The sequence below is a fragment of the Primulina huaijiensis genome, chromosome 6 (genome assembly GCF_012295235.1).
Source record: "Primulina huaijiensis isolate GDHJ02 chromosome 6, ASM1229523v2, whole genome shotgun sequence".
Lineage (NCBI taxonomy): Eukaryota > Viridiplantae > Streptophyta > Magnoliopsida > Lamiales > Gesneriaceae > Primulina > Primulina huaijiensis.
In genome coordinates, this window is record NC_133311.1 from 19,375,778 (window position 1) to 19,396,067 (window position 20,290).

Below are 20,290 nucleotides of genomic sequence, written 5' to 3' on the forward strand. Positions count from 1 at the left end.
GTTCTAATTAAATAATAATAAAATCGATATATGAACAATCAATATACCAAAAACCCAAAATCGCGATCGAAATTAAATAAATGATACGACCAATGTAAAGATTTAAGAGAGTGTTATTTACACACCATTTTTTTAAAAAAAAACTCTTCGTATTTCTTTTTTTTTAGTCTAAAATACCTAATATATTTTCAAATGATTTTTTAAAATATTGATATAAACATACAATGTTTTTGTATACATTTTTCTTTTATTAAATATAAGAAAATATTAAAATAATTCACAAGAAACCTCACAAGACCGTCTCATCATCTTCTATAGAGTATCAAATCTTAAATAGCCATTAAAATAATTACTCCATTTGTTCTCATTACACAAGTCACTCTTCTTTTTTCTTGGATTATCTCAAATATATAAACATGTATCCATATTTAATCATATTTTTTTAATTAATATATCTCTATTTAATTTGATATCTTGTCTTGTAATTATGTAACTGAGACGACGGCATTCCAAAGAAATCATCAAACAAATCCGTGACACTTTTACAATAAAGATAAATGAAGTGACACCAGTTCTTACAAGCAACTTGTTAGCAAGTTTACTTATACAAAATAATATGTAGCAACATGTATACTTATGTATCACCCCAACCTCACCCCATGTCCTCATCTACCACAAAATTATGTATTAGTTCCCAATTTTCCATAGTTTGTCACGCTGAAATTTTATTCACATATTGCCTAAGATTCAGTTACGAACACAGATGTGCATTCAGATCCAAGACTAGTCAATTTTTCATCTCTTGCGTTTGGACTTGAGAGATGTAGCTGACTGTGAGCCGCTGTGCCAGTTTCGCTTTCGTTGGTTGATGAACCAGTTGTTTATTTGCTTCAGCTGCAACCCTGTCTGCTCCACAAGCTTTGCCTTGTCATCTTCCTGCAAGAGTGGTAAAATTACATGGTACTTGTCAGGGTGGTTATCGCTGTGTTTTTTGCTCTTTCTTGACTCTAACTTAAGTTTGGATATGACACAAAGACTGCTGCAGTCGACCAGAATTGTACGTGAATCAGCAGAGACAATATAAACTATTAGCCATATAGATTTTGACATTGGTTCTTTTTATCTTTATCGGAATTATGCATAATAAATATAATAACAAGATTTCAATTGTAGAGAATACATAATTTTTTTTGGTTCGTTTCCAATGATTGGATTGTTTAATGAATAAGTAGCCAGACATTTATAGGTTCAAAGTTGCAGGAGCTAGTTTTGAGATATCAAGAAACAAGGTATCTAGAAAAGACACTTACAGTTGGATAAGGCCATTTCGCGTGCTGCTGCCACCAGTTCTTCAGAGTAGTAGTGGTGTCACCAGGTAATTTTCCGGCCCTTCTTTTTCTTAATATTTCCTCTCTCACATCTTCAATTTTCGACTTAAATCCCTGAAAAATCATAGCTTGAATCAAACCGCATTCATACATTATAATCTACTGAGTTACCTGCTTTGAAACAGCTTTTTTATTCAAAGAAAAAAATTCACCTGTTTCAGCTCGATTTTCAGTTCTTGCCTCACTCTCTCCATTAAAGACCTCTCTGATTCTGTTGGAAGCAATGGACCAAATCCCATCAAGTCATGACCATCAGCCATTGATTGATCTAAAGAGAAATCCATCTGTAGCTCATCTTCATCATCTGACATAGTCGCACCAGTTCCTTCTCCCAGAGTTGCACCTGTAGGGAACAAAATAACCAAATTCTCAATGTGTTTGGTCATGGCCTGGAAAGCTTCAACCGCAAGTTGTTTTTACTTCTTGACCACTTTAAGTTATTAAAATCTTGACAAGCAGTATGCAGATTTAGTGCAAGAACTTAAATGGAACAATGCTAGTTATATCAAACATATGTTCTTAAGAACATTCGCCGATTATAGAGCAAGAGAATATGGGCAAAATGCCCTATAGGTAATTGATTTATGCTCTAATATAATAGTTGGTTGGTTCTCAGGCTAGAAATATCTTTCCAAAGTGAAGAGAACTATCTCTAGTTAAATCTGCAAAGTATGCTTGCAGGCTGCTCGGAAGTGGTTACAAGAAACCAGATATACAGCTAAAGAATGTGCAACAACTTATCACTCTATCCATCACTCACCAGTATTGTGCCTATTATTTTATCATCATAGTAAATCATTTTAGATTATTTTGCTTTGAAATTGGCCAACATTAAGCTACAACATACACATTTAAGCAATATGTTCAGTTTTAACTTTTGAAAATTGAATAAAAACTTAAGATTGATCTAAAACTTTATGTAATACCATATCAAAGATGAAATTGTAAGTCACGTAATTCATCCACTAGAAGACGTCAGCGATTTGGAGATGACCAAACACTTGAAGAAAGTTGGAAAATGGCTGGCACGATCAAGAAAAGGATGATTTTTGACAAAAAACTCTACTTTACACTGGAGACCGTAAATTGTATGGCAAGAGAATGAGAGATAATTCATTATCTTTTTAAAAGAAGGGTGCCAAGAACAGTATTCTTCTCGAGCATCTAACTAATTTTTATCAGACTTAGAATGGTGTTCCTTTTTATGATCGCCACCAGAAATTAAATATGATTGTCAAATTGGACTAAGAAGTCTTTGCTTAATCTTAAATGTCAAAATATAAGAATACTGATGTTCTAACTCCACTCATGCTTCCTAGTTACTCTAAAGTAAGATTTCATCTAGTGAATAAACTCACCTAAAAGCAGTAGTCCTGAAAATTCAAACATTGAAAATTTTACTTACATCACAAACTTGTGTCTATCTTATTTTGCATCTTCTCATTTGTATCAACATCCTTAATTTCTACTAAAGTTTATCGGGGTTGCATTCAATATATCAAAGTATAGTTTGAGATGTAAGTTCCAACGTTAATTTTGACCATGGGAAGTAGCATAAATATTAAGATATAACATAACACATCCTCATTGGTTTGTAGAGGTAGATTTATAAATATTAGTTGGTTGATTGTCACTTAATTGTTACATCCATCACCCCAACCAACCGTAACTCTCCAAACCATATAAACTAATCCTCAGTGGATCCCACCACACCCACCTGTAGTTGTATAGTCACAATACCTTACAGAATCCTTAAATCCTTCTCTGGTCCTTTGACTACCAAATGTGAATCAATATATACATAAGAATTACGAAATGAAATAAGCAAAATCTCCTGCCAAATTGGAATATATATAAACTATAGTATTTCATATTAGGTTTGGTTGTATCACATCTCTAAACTCACCAAACAATAATGCTAATTTATGAATTTCTTGCTAGGCGTGGACTGTTAAGACACCCCATAAATTAAATTACATTAAATGATACACAACCGACACTTCCCTAATCATCTTAGTATGCCTTCTCATTATCTGCAAAAATAAGACTAAAATTTCCACTTTTAGTGCTTTGATAAGTTGGTGTTCCTGGTTGGATGAAATTAAAAGGCATAATACTAGTGCCCAATCAATGGGTATACAGGCTGATCAGTTGATTCGCTAACATTTAAAATCTTGGATTTGAGTCATGGATAAAGTTAACAAGGACAAGAAAGGAACTTAAGGAAGAAAAAGTTCAGAAGTACTGTCTAAGGATGAATTTATTACGCAACTAGAGACAGAACTGCCATTCGAAGTTCGTACCAAAATAATGAATTAACAGATAGAAAATTCGAAATAAATGAGAAGAAACCATTAATTTACCAGTGATAGATTGTAAATTTTGCTCGATTTCACGGCAGGCCATGACAGCTTCAACAGCATGGACTCTGACATGTAGCTGCAGCTGCTCTCTGAAAGAACACAATACCAACAAATACTGTGCCTGTATCATTCAAATAAAAAAGCAGTGAACAACTGAGAAGTTTTTAAAAAATGAAGGGGAAAAAAGGAAAAAAATTCAAAGAAACCCATATCAGAAAACGAAAAACACGCCACGGGATTTCGTTAAAGTAAGTAAAAAAAAGAAGAAGAAAAACATACCAAGAAATTGTCAAGCTCTTGCCTTTCGTGTGGAGAGAGTGAATGATTGTTATTGTGGGCATAAGCCTGCAAGATGTGGTGAGACTGAGAGAGCTGAGCATCAAGTAACGGCAGTTGATCAACAGGCGTGGCCACACGAAGGCATGACACATGTGCAGCCAGAAGCTGCTCGTACCACGGGTTGGCGGCGATCTCCGCCTTGAGTTGGTGGTGGTGCTCGACAGAAACCGCCATGGGCCCATCACTAAATCCACCAGTACCTCCAGAACCCATCATTTGTTCTTGCATAACAGATATTTTCGTGGCCCCAAAGATCCGGTCTTTTTCACACTACACGATTACCCCCTTTTCCTATATGCAAGTAGTGGAACAGTGCAGTGAAGTAGAAACAAACGAAAAAAGAGGAAGCTGTGTGGAGATCAAAGCAAAAAGTAGAGAGTTTCACAGGTGAGGACCACTGGGTGGAAAAAGGGTTTCCTTGTTCAGACAAGCAAACGATGTTTTCATGTGAAAAATATATATATATTTGGATTTACTTCAGATTTTGCATGATAATTTTGTGTAAATTTTCTGTGAGGGAGAGGAAAAACAAAGGCTGTTTCTTGATCTTGATGGGGGCATACACCATATCGGGATCACAAACAGACAACTTTCTGCACCGAGTCAGCGAGCTTGCTGATATTTATGTCACCGGAGAATATAAAAAATAAAATAATATTACAATCATATATTTTTAAAAATCAGATAGTACTAAAAAAATGGACAGAGTTGGATATATCTTTGAAATTATTTTTGCTGTATTTTACCCTGAAATTATATTTACAAATGCGTAGTATTCTCATAATTTATCATGTAATTACGTATCGATAGGCGAAGTCACTGTAAAGACTAAAGAGTGATAGTGCATAAAAAGAGAGTATGTCTCGAACGTGAGTGAAAAATGATATGTGATTTATTATATATTAAATAAATCCTTATGTGATAATTTACGTCATACAAAAAATAAAAAAAAATTGTGAGACGATATACAAGTCAATTTTGTAAGATCCTTTATTTGAATTACTTCTAAAAAATTATTATGAGTAAGATTGATTTATGGTTTTTTTTTTTTGTGAAATGTATTATTGATAGTCTCACTCAGTCTTTATTTATTAGAAAATTGAAATTAAAAAATACAGGTTATATATATATGTATCTATATACGTATGTATTGTAAAATATATAATATATACGTTAATAACACACAATATGTGATGGTAATTGCTAGTACATATTATAGATAAATAAATTATTTTCTTAATTTTTAGTAATCAATGATTCTAAAGAAAACAATGGTAAAATCTAGAATGGTTGGTACAAACTCCAATTTTTTTTCAATCGTATTTAAGAAAGTCGGCTAAAAGTGGTTGAGGTGTCACTATTTTATTTTGCTTTTCAGTTTTGGCCTAACTTGTCAAATATGACTTCCTACCAAATATTATATTTACTTTTATTATATATACCAATGAATCCTTAAATTCACTCCATAAATTTCTTATGCTAATACTATAATAATTAAATGAAAAACATAATATTAAAATTTCAGGGACAAGTTTTTGTTTAAAAATTAAAAAATAAATGTCCTTATCAACCTTTAACTTTCTTGATTAAAAAAACTCAAAAACTCTTATAAGATTCACACAGGTCGATTTTATATGATCCTACTCATGAAAATATATTGTTTTTATATCAAAAATATTATTTTTTACTATAACTATAGATTGGGTCGATTCATCTCATAAATATAAATTTGTGAAACCATCTCATAAAAGATTTACTAAAAAATACAATATAGAAGATTCAACAAAAATCTATATTGCATATGCAAAAATGGCTAATCATATATTTTGATTTTTTTTAAAAAAGAAAAAATCTTGCTTGCCCACTCATACAAGTTATCTTTTGACTTCATCTATGAATTTGGAAGTTAAACATGAAATATAATTTATTTTAATATAACAATTTAAAAATTAAATATCAGCTCACTAATTAAGCCCAATAATTGATACCGTGTATTAAAATACTCAAATGCACAGTCATAAGGCCGGGCCAAGGAAACCGGCCCGAAATAGTTTTTACATTTGTACTTGTAAGTTCGGGATTATTTGACACTACTATAAGGTAGAATATTTTTACTGTATTCTAATTTTTTTTTTTAATTTTTGAGTTTATCAAACTTGATCAATTATATATCGTGTCGTTTTTTAATTAAATATGTTTTTTCTTATTTGTTTCTATGTTGCGATTGGTGTTTTATTTTTAATTGATTTGATTTTTGGTTTCGGATACTATATAATCTTGTAATTCGTTTATTTGGCTTTTCGACTTATTTTTACTCAATTCGACCATAATCATTCGGGCCGATGTATTAATATTAATAATTATAAAATGAAGCATTGAAATTGATACAAATAAACCAAAGCTTCAAAGTAAGGATCAACTATGCAACTCTCGTTTCTATCGAGTATTTATTTTTCCTCCAATTCTTGATTGTAAGCTCAAACCATAAGTTCGTTGTTATCAAACTTTGCCCTTGAATAAAATCCAAAAGTTTAAAATTTTCTATTCCTTTTTTTTTAATAATTCAATAGCTTTTTTTTATTCGACAACGATGAAATTCACCGTCGATATCATTCAATGCACATTAATAAACTTTAGAACTAATACAATAACTTGTAAATCACGTTATTGTATTCATTCAAAAATTTATCTAATGTGCACTGAATGATCAAGTTATTATATTAGATAACGCCGATCTCCAACAATTAATGACCAAACTTTTTATATCTGAAAAATCGGTCGTTGATCAGTCTCTATTCCTTGTTAGAGACCGATTAGAGTCTGTATGCGTTTTCGTGAATGAAGAAATTAATCCACTATAAGAAATTTCAAATTCCACTAAGATATTAGTCTATGATTATTTTTTTTTCCCTCTCAACTTCTAATTAAACAATTATATATTATTATATAGTAATTATTACAATAACTGAGTAAATAATCATCACCACATTATTGGCTCGATCGCTTATATATCAAAATAAATAATATTTTGCGAGTGATTGAATTAGGGCCACAAGAATCATTACTAAGTGGTCGATGCGTACACTCAAGAGGTGGATTTTAGACTTGAGAAACTATACTATAACTGGCGAATCTTTAAATTACAAACAAAATGAAGATGACAAAAGATCTTGTCACTCTAAGACAACCCTCATCCTGTTTCAGTTGTACCTGTATTTTAAAGATTATGCATATTCACAAGTTTCAATTAGCTGAGATTAAAAACATGGATATATCATCGTCACATGTATATACACTTACCATTCACCGTTATCCACGTATATAATTGATACACGAACCAAATGACGCTTAATATTTTGTTTTTACTTAAAAATCATATATGTGTAATAGAATCACTAAACCCACGATTAACTGCTTCATGATATATGTTAATTTTTAATCCATTATAATTATCTAATATTTTTTTCGAGTCTAATGTTTTTGAGACATGGAGTAATATGTTGGTAATACGATTAATTAATTTATCTTGTGTGGAATGGTAATGGTGGTTAGGACAGCGAAATGATGGTCACACTCACGTTTGGAAGGTTGAAGAGAAGTGGAGAGGGGACCCAAAAGTAATTAAATCCTAACCATATTCTACGAAAAAGTCTTTAAATTGAGAAAGCAATATATAAATACAAAGGGTTGTTTTCAAGCATTGATTTTTTTTTTTTTTTTAACATTTTCTATTTCTCTTTTTTATTTTGAAGAAGAAACAATTTAACATTTTCAGCATGATATAATACTACCTCCGTCTCGATTATATAGGCTTCATTTTTTTCAATCGTCTCAAATATATAGTCCAATTCTTATATTTAGTAGAATTTTTATTAGTTTTACTAATATATACTAGAGTAGGTCTCTTGTGAGACGGTCTCACATATCTTTATTCGTGATACGGGTCAACATTGTCCATATTTACAATAAAAAATAATAATTTTTAAAATTTTTATTAGTTTTACTAATATATAATAAAGTAGGTCTCTTGTGAGACGGTCTCACAGATCTTTATTCGTGATACGGGTCAACATTGTCCATATTTACAATAAAAAATAATATTTTTTAATATATGACTCAAAAAGAATATCAATTTCACGAAATTGACCAATGAGATCATCTCACAGGATTTCTTGTGTACATACTAATGTATCCCTATTAAATAACTCTTGAAAAATATACAACCATTTTTAATAAATTAAATTAAATAATGATATAATAACCAATGATTTTTCTATATATATTTAGGACGGATAAACATTTATTTATTATTACATCTTTTTCTCTTTAATTTTCCTCGAGTTGAAGAACGTGGAGAGCCGAAAAGTCAAGAAATGCTACAAGGATTTTGCATGCGTGGACAGAACATGTACATTAGTACGTACATGTATGATCTCTCTTGTTTTCACCATTTTCCATACTTGTTATTTCCGAAGTGTGATTAAATTTGTTAATCAGATTTACTCGTTTGCTGGCATATCGTTCTTCCAACTTCTGATATGTACAGTCCGTGTGAATAAATATCTAATAGATATTCTAATCTTTATATATGTACGTATCTGTCTATAGATACACACACAATCACGCACACTTTTTGAAAGACATGGTGTCTGAGTTCGCTTGGATTGCATCTGTGCGCGAGTGTGATACATAGGAACCTAACATGACTCAAACGTTTCCCATGTGTGCCCGAATGAATCGGTTATGGGATAACATGACTGAATTTGATTCGGTATGCTTGACCCCAGAAGGTTTTCTTAGACAAAAAGTATGAAAAATCCAATCTCCCAGTGTTCGGGCTTTGAAATAATAAACACCCCCCCCCCCCCCCCCCCCACCGTAAACGATTTTCAAAATCAACATTATCCAATATCACTGCATAATACGTCACACTTGCAAAGCCATTTGCCTTAACACACATACAAGTAGTGTTATGAAGCTCTAAATGCAGTCATGAAATAACAGATCATACTTTCTTAGCATCTACCTGAGCATGACCAGAAAACAAAATCAAGAGGATGCCATTAACATCTCAATTATTACGACTAGAATGAATAATTTACAACTGTGAGATACAAAAGCAAATTTATGTAGCTGAAAAATGTGATATCTATCTACACGAAAAAACAACATGATGGCGTTAAGCTTGGTTTACATTGCTATGGGATCAAGAAACTGATAATAGCACTCACAGAAGTTTCTTGTGCAGAACAAGTAATTACATCACAATGCATTTGTCTTTTGATTTTGATTCCTGCTTCGAGGAAGAGGTGCAATACTTCCCACTACTTCGTGGTACCTGAAAATTTGTTAAGTTCAAGCAAATGAGCATAGTAATAAAGGTCAGAATTTTCTATTGGATCGAATAGAACTGTCTATTTGCTTCCGGTGCTGTTTCTTCTTCGTAAATATGTGTACGCACTGCACGTATTACACTATTTGAGAAATGTAACTGCAAAAGTTTGCATCCAACAGAGAAGTACACAATGAAGTAACATTCTGGTGACACAACGCCCAAGAGAATAAAACAAAGGAGGAAAAATAATTGTGTGAATGCTACACAAGAGTATACGAGCACAGACTCATTTCTTTGCCTGTTGTTTCAGTTGAGTATTCTAAAAACGGGATCAGACCCTGTTCAGGACTATAACGACCAGAGGCACTAGAAGGGAAATCCAACAGTGTTTTCATGTACTTTGTGTAAATTCACAAAGCTCAATAAGGTCCCTCTGCAAACATATATTATGAAGTGTTCTTTTCTCAAAAACGAAGTTGAAAAAGTTTCGTATTCTGTTGTAATAGTTGAAAACCATTTTTTTAAGGGTTTTCTAGAAGCACAGAAAGCTCTATGTTATTTTTTTTTTAAGTTCACAATTTCTCACTCAAAGATTGAAAAAGCCTTTAGGAGTCCCACCCGAACATCAATTGACCACTTTCACACCCAGTTTTCTTGAAGTCAAGAACTATTTAATTTGAAGTCTCTAACCAAATGTATGAACTAGATTGAGCACATTCTCAATGTCTGACTAAGAAATTTTCTTTTCATCATCTCCTTCACAAACTATTAGATGCGTAAAAACTCAACCCCAATTCGTTGTAAGGGGGAAGTGGGACTAGCACTTCTAGCACGTAAAATGATAAAATGCTGATAGGTACCCAAGTTAACAGGTCCATACAAATCAAATCCCTCTCTAGGTGCTATCCACACAGTCATGGTCAAGGTTTGGACACAATTTTAACACCATGTGTTTGATTAAGTGGGGAGAGAGTCTAACACTTCTCATCTCATATTGGTCAAGGACCAAAAGCATGATAAGTTTATAAAGTATGGTTATCCTGTACAAATAATCGGAGTCTAAACCAAGTCCAAGAGAGTGACTTTGGTCCATATGATACAACTTCCCTATATTAAGAGCATTAAAACCAACATCTTTTAACTTTATGAACCAAGAAAGAGTAAGCTTGTACAAGCTACACAGGCTTAAGCAGGTCAAGGTCCATGGTATTGGTCCTTACAAAATAACTTCATAACATTAAGATATTTAGCTAACACTTGTTACCTTGATAAACTAGAAATATTGTTCAATGATACAAAACAACCACGTCATTACATTATATTTAGTGTAAAAGGTCCAGCAACTGTGAAATGGTAATAGTTACCAGAGACTTGTGCACTGAGTTATCCTACCACAACTGGTGTTTTCTAACTTGTGAAACCAGCAAAAAGTTGGAAGGAAATATACAGGACATGCACATTCATTAATGGAAACACAATAAAATTACACCAGATACGTAAGCACGTGCACAAGGGAAAAACACAAAACTACCTGTGGACCAGTGACCATCCTTGAACTGCCACTTACAGCTGATTGCTGCGAAATACGCTGTGGTTGCTGTTGTTGATCAAATTCTTGTTGCTGGAGAGCTATTGCCAACTGCAAATCAGAACTGCCAAAAACAGCATCCAAGTTATTTACATAAAAGAATTCCCATGACAAAAGATTTCCTGCTGTCAGAAATTGAAATTTAGAAAATGACAACAGCTGAAAAAGTGCTATGGTGAATAAAAGAAGAACCCAGAATATAAAAATGCATTACAGATGCAGAAGAACCCGATGAACAGCTTCATATCCATAAACGAATAATAGAGTATAGACCATAGAATAAAAAGATAGGCAGCAAATATGAATTGTTTCACCAACGAACAAAGAGAAATCTAAAAAATTTTCCAGGAAAAGATACCACAAACAACGATACACACTATCACAACAAATCTTAATGGAAACATATGTTAATTAAACATTGGAAACATGGGGCCCAAGCCCCAATTTGACAAATATCAAACTTTGGATGAAGTACAAGGTCACAGTCGGAAATGACTTGTCAATTTTCATCACAAAACCAGATAATTGAGGACAACAGGCCGCAGATAAGTTAAGAGAAATACTTGAAACTTGAATGTTGTTGAGGGGTGCTGTCAATGCTAGCTAGATAGTCCTGGAAACCAAAAGCTCAAATTGATACGGAAAGAAAAAAAAAGAAATAACAGGAAACAGAGATTATTGAAAGTTCCATACTGCAGTAGTAGACATGGCATTCTGTTCATCCCATATGCTGTTGGAATTGTCATCCATCTTGAATACCTTAAAGTTCCCCATCATAAAAACCGTATCACCATTCACCTAATCATGGGAATCAAGTTATGAGATGTGAAGCATGGATGCAATACCAAGTCTAAAAGAGAAGAAGTTGATGTCTACTCCAGTTCTTCAAACACTAATGAACACGGAGCAATAAGCAAAGCATAATAATATCTATACGTGTAACAAGGTTTAGGCAAGGAAAGTAGGAAATAGAGAAAATATGTCCATTCATGGTACATTTGTCACCATGAAAGCCCCTCCATGATTTGTGTTTCAATTGTAATCATGAAAGAATTGGTAACCTGTTAGTTGGCGCTGGATTTGTTGCTACTTCGAATTTTGAAGAATGTCACATATGGAAGTGTCTCTACATTCAGAATCTTCTGAATTTTCGACTATGGACAACTTATAGTTGTTTAGCTTTTAAAACTTTATTTATATGTATCATAAAGGTGCCTGATACAGTTTAAATGCTTCAGAATACAAATTTAAACAATCCGAATAGCCAAGATTTGAACATCTTTTGATGATTTTGTCGATCTTTGATCACCTAAAAATGTTAGAGAAGTGTCTCTTGACTTCAACCAAGTGGAAGGTGTTATGCATGACAATACAAAGGTAGCTTATACCTAAACTGAATAAATATGAAACAAACAGTGTGGAGAACTCTGAAACACGACATGGTATACCTTCCATAATGTTGTCATCTTTGTAACAGTGGTATTCCAATCACCCAATAATAAAAACAGAATGAATAATTTCCATGCTATCAGCTCACCTCATTCAGCTGCTCCCACACCAAATCTGGCTGATTTATATAACCTTGGTCTGTCGCTAAAATATACAGTTGGCCTTCATACTGCAAACAAAGTCATAAGGTACAAAACAAACAACTTTGCATCAAGAAACAAAACAAAGTTCATGCTGTAATTTAGTATAAAAAAATAGAGAGGAAACCATATGGCACATTTTGAAATTAGAATCAACACAAACTTCAACCCCTAAAGCATTTGGAGACATGAGAATATTATAGGCAATTGATTCATGTATTTGAAAATCGTATTGATAGATAGATTAGCACTCATTTATATAGTCAAATGATATATTTATGATTTTTTTTTTCATTTTTAAGGCCATTTTCTTTCACCTAACAAGATTTTAAGAAACATAATCGTGAATATGGGCATAATAAAATTGTTAAACTCGCTAAATTAGCTTGTAGTAGCTTTACAGCATACTCACTGGACTTTCAGAAGACGTTTCTAATTTTAAAAATTAACATTCCGATGAATTATTAACATCAAGTATCAATAAAAATAATTTACTTAACATTTAGTTTGTCACAACAGTAGAAAATATCAAATATTATCATATTTTTTTATTCAGCATTTCAATACGATATCCATCACTCATTTGAAATTATGACTTCTTTTTTTGGGAAGCAAAATGTGAGATTTTACATTATTTGAGAAGCTTCAACATCAATAACTTTTGTATAATAAACAAAGCAGTAGAAGGTTTATATTAAAAAATCCATATAAGTTTAGGTTACAATCCCATCACTCATTTCAAATGATGTTGTTTTTCAGATTAATTGAGAAACTTCAACGTCAATAATATTTGTGATATTATAATAAAATTGAATTTATTAATTTATAAAAAAATCTCCATTTATGTAGAATAACAAATAGCAAGCAGGCCATGTAGGAACTTCATTTTTTTTGTCAAGAGCAAAAGAATAGTAGTCTTAAACATAAAATAATGGTTCCATCACAGTGTAACAATTTGACTAAAAAGAGAAGACTTGTGTTTCAAGCAATAAATATATAAACCTATGAACAAATGTGAAATGTACCATGTTGATATTGTCTCATGTAGCAAATGTTTCTCGTTCATTATGACTTAGGAGAAAACGATTCTGATTTTTTCACGAAACTCGAACAATCAACAAGCATTAATAGGAAAAGTCAAAATGATGTATTATGGCAACTTGATTTCTTTAATCATGCAGCCAACACTTTTATATTTTTTTAAAAGTCTAAGATGGGTCAGAGTAGAATTTGGATCCATTCAGTAATCTCTCATCCCTTGTTAAACATCCTGGACCTAGTGATGTAGGCATGTCATCAACCACACAAAAAAGGGATAATTTCATCATTATTCAAACCAATACATCAACCCCAGAAAGGTGAGCATCTTCCACGCACTGTCATACTAATATGGTAAATATCTCAATCAATAACAAAATAGTTAATATTACAAAGTATAAACTTAGTAAACAAGTTGCAATAGTTTATCGGGGATCAAGAAAACAGTTGCTAGAAGAAACAGATATAGATGACAATGCCAGTTGCCGCATACTAACCTTAAACATAGTGTTGAAATGATTATTTCTGAAAAACACGCAAAGCTCACGTTCCTTCACTTTGTCTTGTAAGCAAAATAGGCTGCAGAACACAACAAAAAATCAGAAACTAATCTTCTAAACCATGAGGCAACACAGCAAACAAACATACCCAAATATAGTTAACTGACTAGCGCTGTTCTTCATAAAGTTCTGGATCAGTTCCCCTAATGATCAATCCAAAATGACGAGATGAATTAACACAAATGTCCTACAACTTTAGGAATTAAAATAATTAAACAAGAATGACAGTGTTACTTTTTCCAATGGTATAAATAAACTAGGTCAGACACTAATGAATCGATGTTTTCATTCATTTGTGGCAGTTTCACCTTGTCTTATAGATATTCTGTCTTTGCTGTTAAGGTCCCTGTCATCCACGTGATCTTTATCCAATTGCTCTGCAAGCACCACTTCACCTTCATAAACAGGCTCTCGATTTTCATAAACTACAGCTTCTGGCTTGAATATGCATTCTTCACCTTCATAAATGGGTTCACCACTGTCAATGCTTGGAATGAATACTTCAGGCTCAGCACTGATATGCATTTGGCCGCTAGCCGAATCCATAACAATGGTGGTGGTCAACATGCTAGCAGAATCTCCTGCTTTAAAACCATTCTGATTCTCTCTTGGTTTCACTGAGTCAGTAGTGGAAGTGAAGTCACTCTGAGCATGCTCACTTCTGGATTTATCTCGAAAGCTATCGGACACAGATGGAGGATCTTGTCTAAATGAAACAGAATGAACATTTTCATTCTCAGCTCCAGAACCACTGTTTTCAGCCACATTTTTATGATGTCCAGTAGATTCTTCATGAGTAGGTTGGATACAGAAGTTTTGCGGATAGGCGTTTGAGATTGAACAATCAGCTTCTGGTGAAAGTTCTTCAGGGCATTTTAGATCTATAGTATCATTGCTCAGAACGTTGATATTATCTGACATAAATGTCCCTGTCTTTACAGATACATCGGTAACATTTTTTTCCAATGCTTCAGAATGTGTTGCCAGTTCGGTTTCATTGATTTGTGCAATCTCATGGAAATTTACATCAGGAACGACGCCACCAACTGGGGGATATGAAGTTTCGCCCTCTGACAACTTTAGGACTCTGAGGAGCTCTGCTTCTTCCTCAATGTCGGCTTTTTTTGCCCTATGAGGAGAATCATCAAAGGATTGGCCTCGGGAAAGACAAGGTGAAGGCACTCCAAGAGTTGCAGTTGTTGCAGCCACAAAATCAACACTATCACCTTCTTGATTGTTTTTATCATCACTCATCTCCAAAGTTTGTGTGTCCAATGAAACAAGCTCCCCCATGAGAGAGTTATATGATTTTGATCCAATCGCATCAGCAGTTTCATGGTCCTGGTATACATCAACAGAAGAAACCATCATTAAAATATAAGCATGAATGCCTGAGATTTTGAAGAAGAAAATCAGCGACAGCTAAAGCTTAAAAGGTAAAATAAGAATCACAGCCAGATGCCATTGCACCATAACAGGAGAGATTAGTCTGACTAAAATCATTTTGACCCAAAAATCAACGAACCACACCTCTCAATACTTTTGCACTCCACCTTAATTCTAATGAAAATATCATCAAAACATTTTCTGCTGGAAGCTGATTTCTTGACATTTGAAGACCCTGAATCAATAATCAGATTCACATGTGCTCTATCATCCGCCAATGAATAAAATTTTGGCATCCAATAAATAATTAACGTTCAAAAGAAAAAAGGTAGCAAAGAACAACATATTCATGTGAACTAGAAATCAAAATATTTCAGTTACTTTTTCAAACCACCTAACATTCTAGCCTTGTTGAGAAGGTTGATTTTTAGTGCAAAATACATGTTTTTCTTTGCCAATCAATTTATCAAGGAAAAAATGTTTGAGATATAACATGTTTGAATAGACTAATTAGTTTGGCTAGAAAAATAAGTTTTAACAAACAAGAAATACCATAAAAAACAAATGGTCGAACAACTCGACAACATTCTTTCTCCGTTTAACAGATTTATTTTCACATTGCAATAAGCCCCGGCAATGCATCGTTGATTTTTGAGGTCTCTGAATGGGGTAAAACATTGTCGCGTATCCCTTGTTTTACCATTCAACCAGGCCTGGCGGAAAATCAAGTTTTCCGTGTTTGAATATTCTGAGCTATGAATCGATTATTCACTCGAGTTAATTTAGACTACATTCTGATATATCACTTCAAACATTTTAATCTCATACCATTACATGGTAAACTTCTGGGCTTGAAAATGAGTCAAATCAATCATGCAACATAATGAAATAGCACAAAATTTGAAAATATCCATTAATTTTGGCATCATTTAGAAGAATAATGAAAGTTATTAATTTAAATAACCTTAAATTTTTTCATGTCTGAATCCAAGTCTCCCTTTGCCAATTGCAATACCCCTCAATATTACATCTCTGTTATGCAATTACGCAAAGTAGGTTGGCACTTTGGTCGGTTGGACAGAGTGGTCCTAAACTAATACAAAGATTCTTCACACTATATCATCTTTGGAAGGAGACAAATCACCCAATACAAAACCCAAGATCTTAAAGCAGAAGTTCCACTCAAAGCATAGTTTGCATTCAAACATTGTTAAGTCAACGCAAAAGATCGTTAAACACATTATTCTGAGAGTAATTTTATGGATCTTTGTTTACTGCATGCCTTCTGGATTAAAACATGTTATGTGAGAAGCTGTGCAAGGTGGAGGAAAGGGCCAAAGATTACAGTGAAGATACAGGTTATGGGAGGGGAAAAAAATCCAAAGATTGAGTACAGGCTAAAAATCAAGTTTGGAGCTACGCTTTTGTTAATAGCCTTGTTAATTTTTCTTCACGAGCATAGAATCATCGACTCTAAATTGAGAAGGCTGCTTCCAAGCAACATACCTAAGTAAACCTATACATCGAAATCGAATTTTACTTATCAATCTGTGGATGCAAACAAATACACCGAGAGAGACATAGCAAATAAGCATATGTAATCTCTAAAAACCCTCATTGCAAAATAATATCCTCTGCCATTAAAGCACACATTAACAAAATGATACAGAACACAAAATGCCTCGGGTGATTGAAAGTAAATAAGATAATAAAACTCATAAAAGAAAATAACAGCCGAAGTATTCAATTCAAAATTAAATACCACCTGCCGAGCGGTGAGGCACGAGATACATACCTGTGGATCAACAATCCATCCATGATAGAGTGGAATATCCAACAAATCAAATATCGCACACTCTCGAGTAAACTCAAAATCATCGATTCTGAAAAATAAAATATTTACCCATCAATTTTACAATGAAAAACAAAGGGTGCTCTCATTCAAATCACAATAGATCACAATAAATAGTATATTCTTTACTTATTATGCATATAAAGTGAGCGCATCAGGACCACCACCGACATAACCTCTAGCATATAATTAGTAGAGTCTAATCTTTGATGAATAATAAAAAGATAATAAGAGCGGTTCTACCTCCTAAATTTTATATTCACATCAATTCCAGTGGTCAGTCTAGGCAGTAGATCAATTGCATCAGCGATGTTCTGTTGTTGATTTTCAACATAACCAGTATCTTTGTTCTGCCAAACAGTTAGCAAGGTCAAACAAATCAAATTAGAAAGGAAAACCACCAAAAAAAGGAAAAAGATCGCTTTAGTTCTGTAAAACGGAGTAAACATATTGAAATGAAGAATCTATATTCAATTTGTCAATGCTAGTAAATGAATAAGATGATAATGCACCAAATGCAATTACTTCATTGTTACTGTTTGAATCAATCAACCGCTCTGCAACAAGTGAAAGCAATTTCTCCTGCGAAACCTCAGGAATATCTGGGCTCAAATTCAGACTGTTCTTTAGTGAAAGAACGTTACCTATCGTAACATGAAACATCAAATTAATACGACAGAAATTACAAACAAAATTCAGGTATTTCATGGGAACTGTATACACTCAAAAAGTAAAATTTATGCAGGATATTCATAAATTCAAATACAACAAAAATTACCATCCAATGAGTAAGAATGTGTTTGTATCCAAAGTCAGAAAACATGCTATGCCACATACCAAATCTAAAATAGACTACAATAATCCATTCTAGCAATAGGGACCAAAAAACCAACAGAAAATACTAACGATGTGCCAAGAAATTAGTAATTGAACAAATAGGTTGATATAAAGAAATGGAAGTCCACACACAGTTTTTCCAAAAGTATTCCCGCGAAAGAAAATTTAATCATGTGACAAAGACTAATGAAGTTCAACAAGATCCAACCCCCTTCTTAATTTCCAACTTCAGATAAATTACTGAACTTTAATCCAAGCTTGACCGATAGAAATCCATTGTCAAAATAACTCACTGAATTTCCAAAGTGCCAAGACATGCCTGATCGGAGCACACACCTAGCCCAATATAGATTGTAAATTTGTAATGACTTATGACATGCTTTGAATACGCAGAACAAGAGTCATCAATAGCAAGAACCAAACATAATAAATCCAAGATTCAAATTGCAAGTAATGGAATGAAAACAGAAATTAGTAAATCAACAATTCATAATATCAGCCGCTGTACAAAGTCTTCTTTGATATGCATACAGCCATAATTCACAATTTTAGAAATGCTTTCTTGTCAAGATGTGATAACAATTCCTTCAACCTCAGACGAGTGCCAATAAAATTCCAAGGTGCTATCAACAATCAGAAATGATGAGCCACGTGATAAAATATAAAATAAAAGGCCACAAATGGTCTAAATAATTTTTAAGTTAAAATAAAATACCCAACCTAGACATACTCTAACTGGGAAAAAAAAGCTATCGAGTTCTGGGGTGCAACTAAGCTTCTTTTGCAAACGCTTTCCATTTCTTACTTCTCGCCCAAACGTCACCAATTCAACCCACCCCAATAAAACCATCTGACATTCGCAAGTACCCCCTCTAATGAAGAGTAGAGCCAAAAAAAATTTAACTCACAATTCCATTTAAATTTCCAATTTCTAGCATTTCTTCTTCCAATTAAAGGAGTAAATTCTTCATAAAACATAAAACAAACATATTACGAGGAGGCATACATAAACAAACAATTGTGATAAAGCCCTAGGGATGAAATTACAGATAGCGAGGAGAGGACAAGGGCCATTGTCGTTCTGGAGAATGATCGGAGTCGTCCGTCCTAAGAATTGTACGACTTTTGTTCGGTACACCATCGATTTTTCGCGTTCTTCCCTCTTCGCCTCGCCATCGGGCTGCGGCTGAGCCGAGGCGGAGTTCGAAGAAGGCGGAGAAGTAGAAGAAGAATCCATTTATTTTCCAAGAAAAGATTCAGTAATTACCGATTTTGAATTGATCGATTTCTGCTAAGTCCAAAAACAGAAGGTGAGGTGAAACAATAACAACATATATATATANATAAAAGTAGGCAAAAAGTTGTGTGAGACAGTCTCACGGGTCGTATTTGTGAGACGGATATCTTATTTGGGTCATCCATGAAAAAGTATTACTTTTTATGCTAAGAGTATTACTTTTTATTGTGAATATGGGTAGGATTGACGTAACAACCAGCAATAATTACATTTTTTTATTTGTATTTTTGGGTCATAATTTACGTAACTTAAAATTTTAATTTACAAGTTAATGAGATAGAAATAATTACATTTGTTTATTTGTATTTTTTTTTTGCCAAAGGTGATTTTTATTTTTATAACTTGCATATTTTTATCTTTTTTTACAAGAATAATTTATGTGTTACACGTAAATAATGATATCATTTTTTTAAGAAAACTTGCATAAGAGTCATGATTTTTTTAAAAATATCACATGGATTTCTAAAAATTCATGTCGACATATGCGATCGTTGCATAAGCAATTTTCGGACGACAAGCTGGACTGTGATCAAGAAATTACTAAATATGAAAGAATACAAGTTGTAGGGCTAAAAATATAAATTAAATATTAGCATGATCAAACGTATAAAAGTTGTAAATTACAAGACTCAAAATATAATTTTTACTCATTAAATACGTGGATTTACATTTAAAAATTAATTATCAAGGTCTTCGATTAGATATATTAAATCACAAA

General features: G+C 33.1%; 2 protein-coding genes across 2 annotated transcripts; both read right to left on the minus strand.

Annotated features, from left to right (window-relative positions):
• Window positions 1-518: 518 nt before the first annotated feature.
• LOC140977997 (homeobox protein HD1-like) lies at window positions 519-4,686 on the minus strand. The gene is made up of 5 exons (XM_073442705.1): window positions 4,031-4,686; window positions 3,752-3,872; window positions 1,541-1,731; window positions 1,311-1,442; window positions 519-936 (listed from the first exon to the last, which is right to left on the minus strand). Exons 1-5 carry the CDS (start codon window positions 4,316-4,318, stop codon window positions 796-798), a joined length of 873 nt encoding a protein of 290 aa, XP_073298806.1. The 5' UTR covers window positions 4,319-4,686; the 3' UTR covers window positions 519-795.
• Window positions 4,687-9,136: 4,450 nt separating this feature from the next.
• LOC140977996 (uncharacterized) lies at window positions 9,137-19,592 on the minus strand. Its single transcript, XM_073442704.1, has 12 exons — window positions 19,323-19,592; window positions 17,964-18,082; window positions 17,682-17,788; window positions 17,382-17,469; window positions 14,509-15,541; window positions 14,289-14,343; window positions 14,138-14,219; window positions 12,551-12,631; window positions 11,707-11,811; window positions 11,577-11,626; window positions 10,957-11,077; window positions 9,137-9,428 (listed from the first exon to the last, which is right to left on the minus strand). Exons 1-12 carry the CDS (start codon window positions 19,510-19,512, stop codon window positions 9,348-9,350), a joined length of 2,112 nt encoding a protein of 703 aa, XP_073298805.1. The 5' UTR covers window positions 19,513-19,592; the 3' UTR covers window positions 9,137-9,347.
• Window positions 19,593-20,290: the final 698 nt, after the last annotated feature.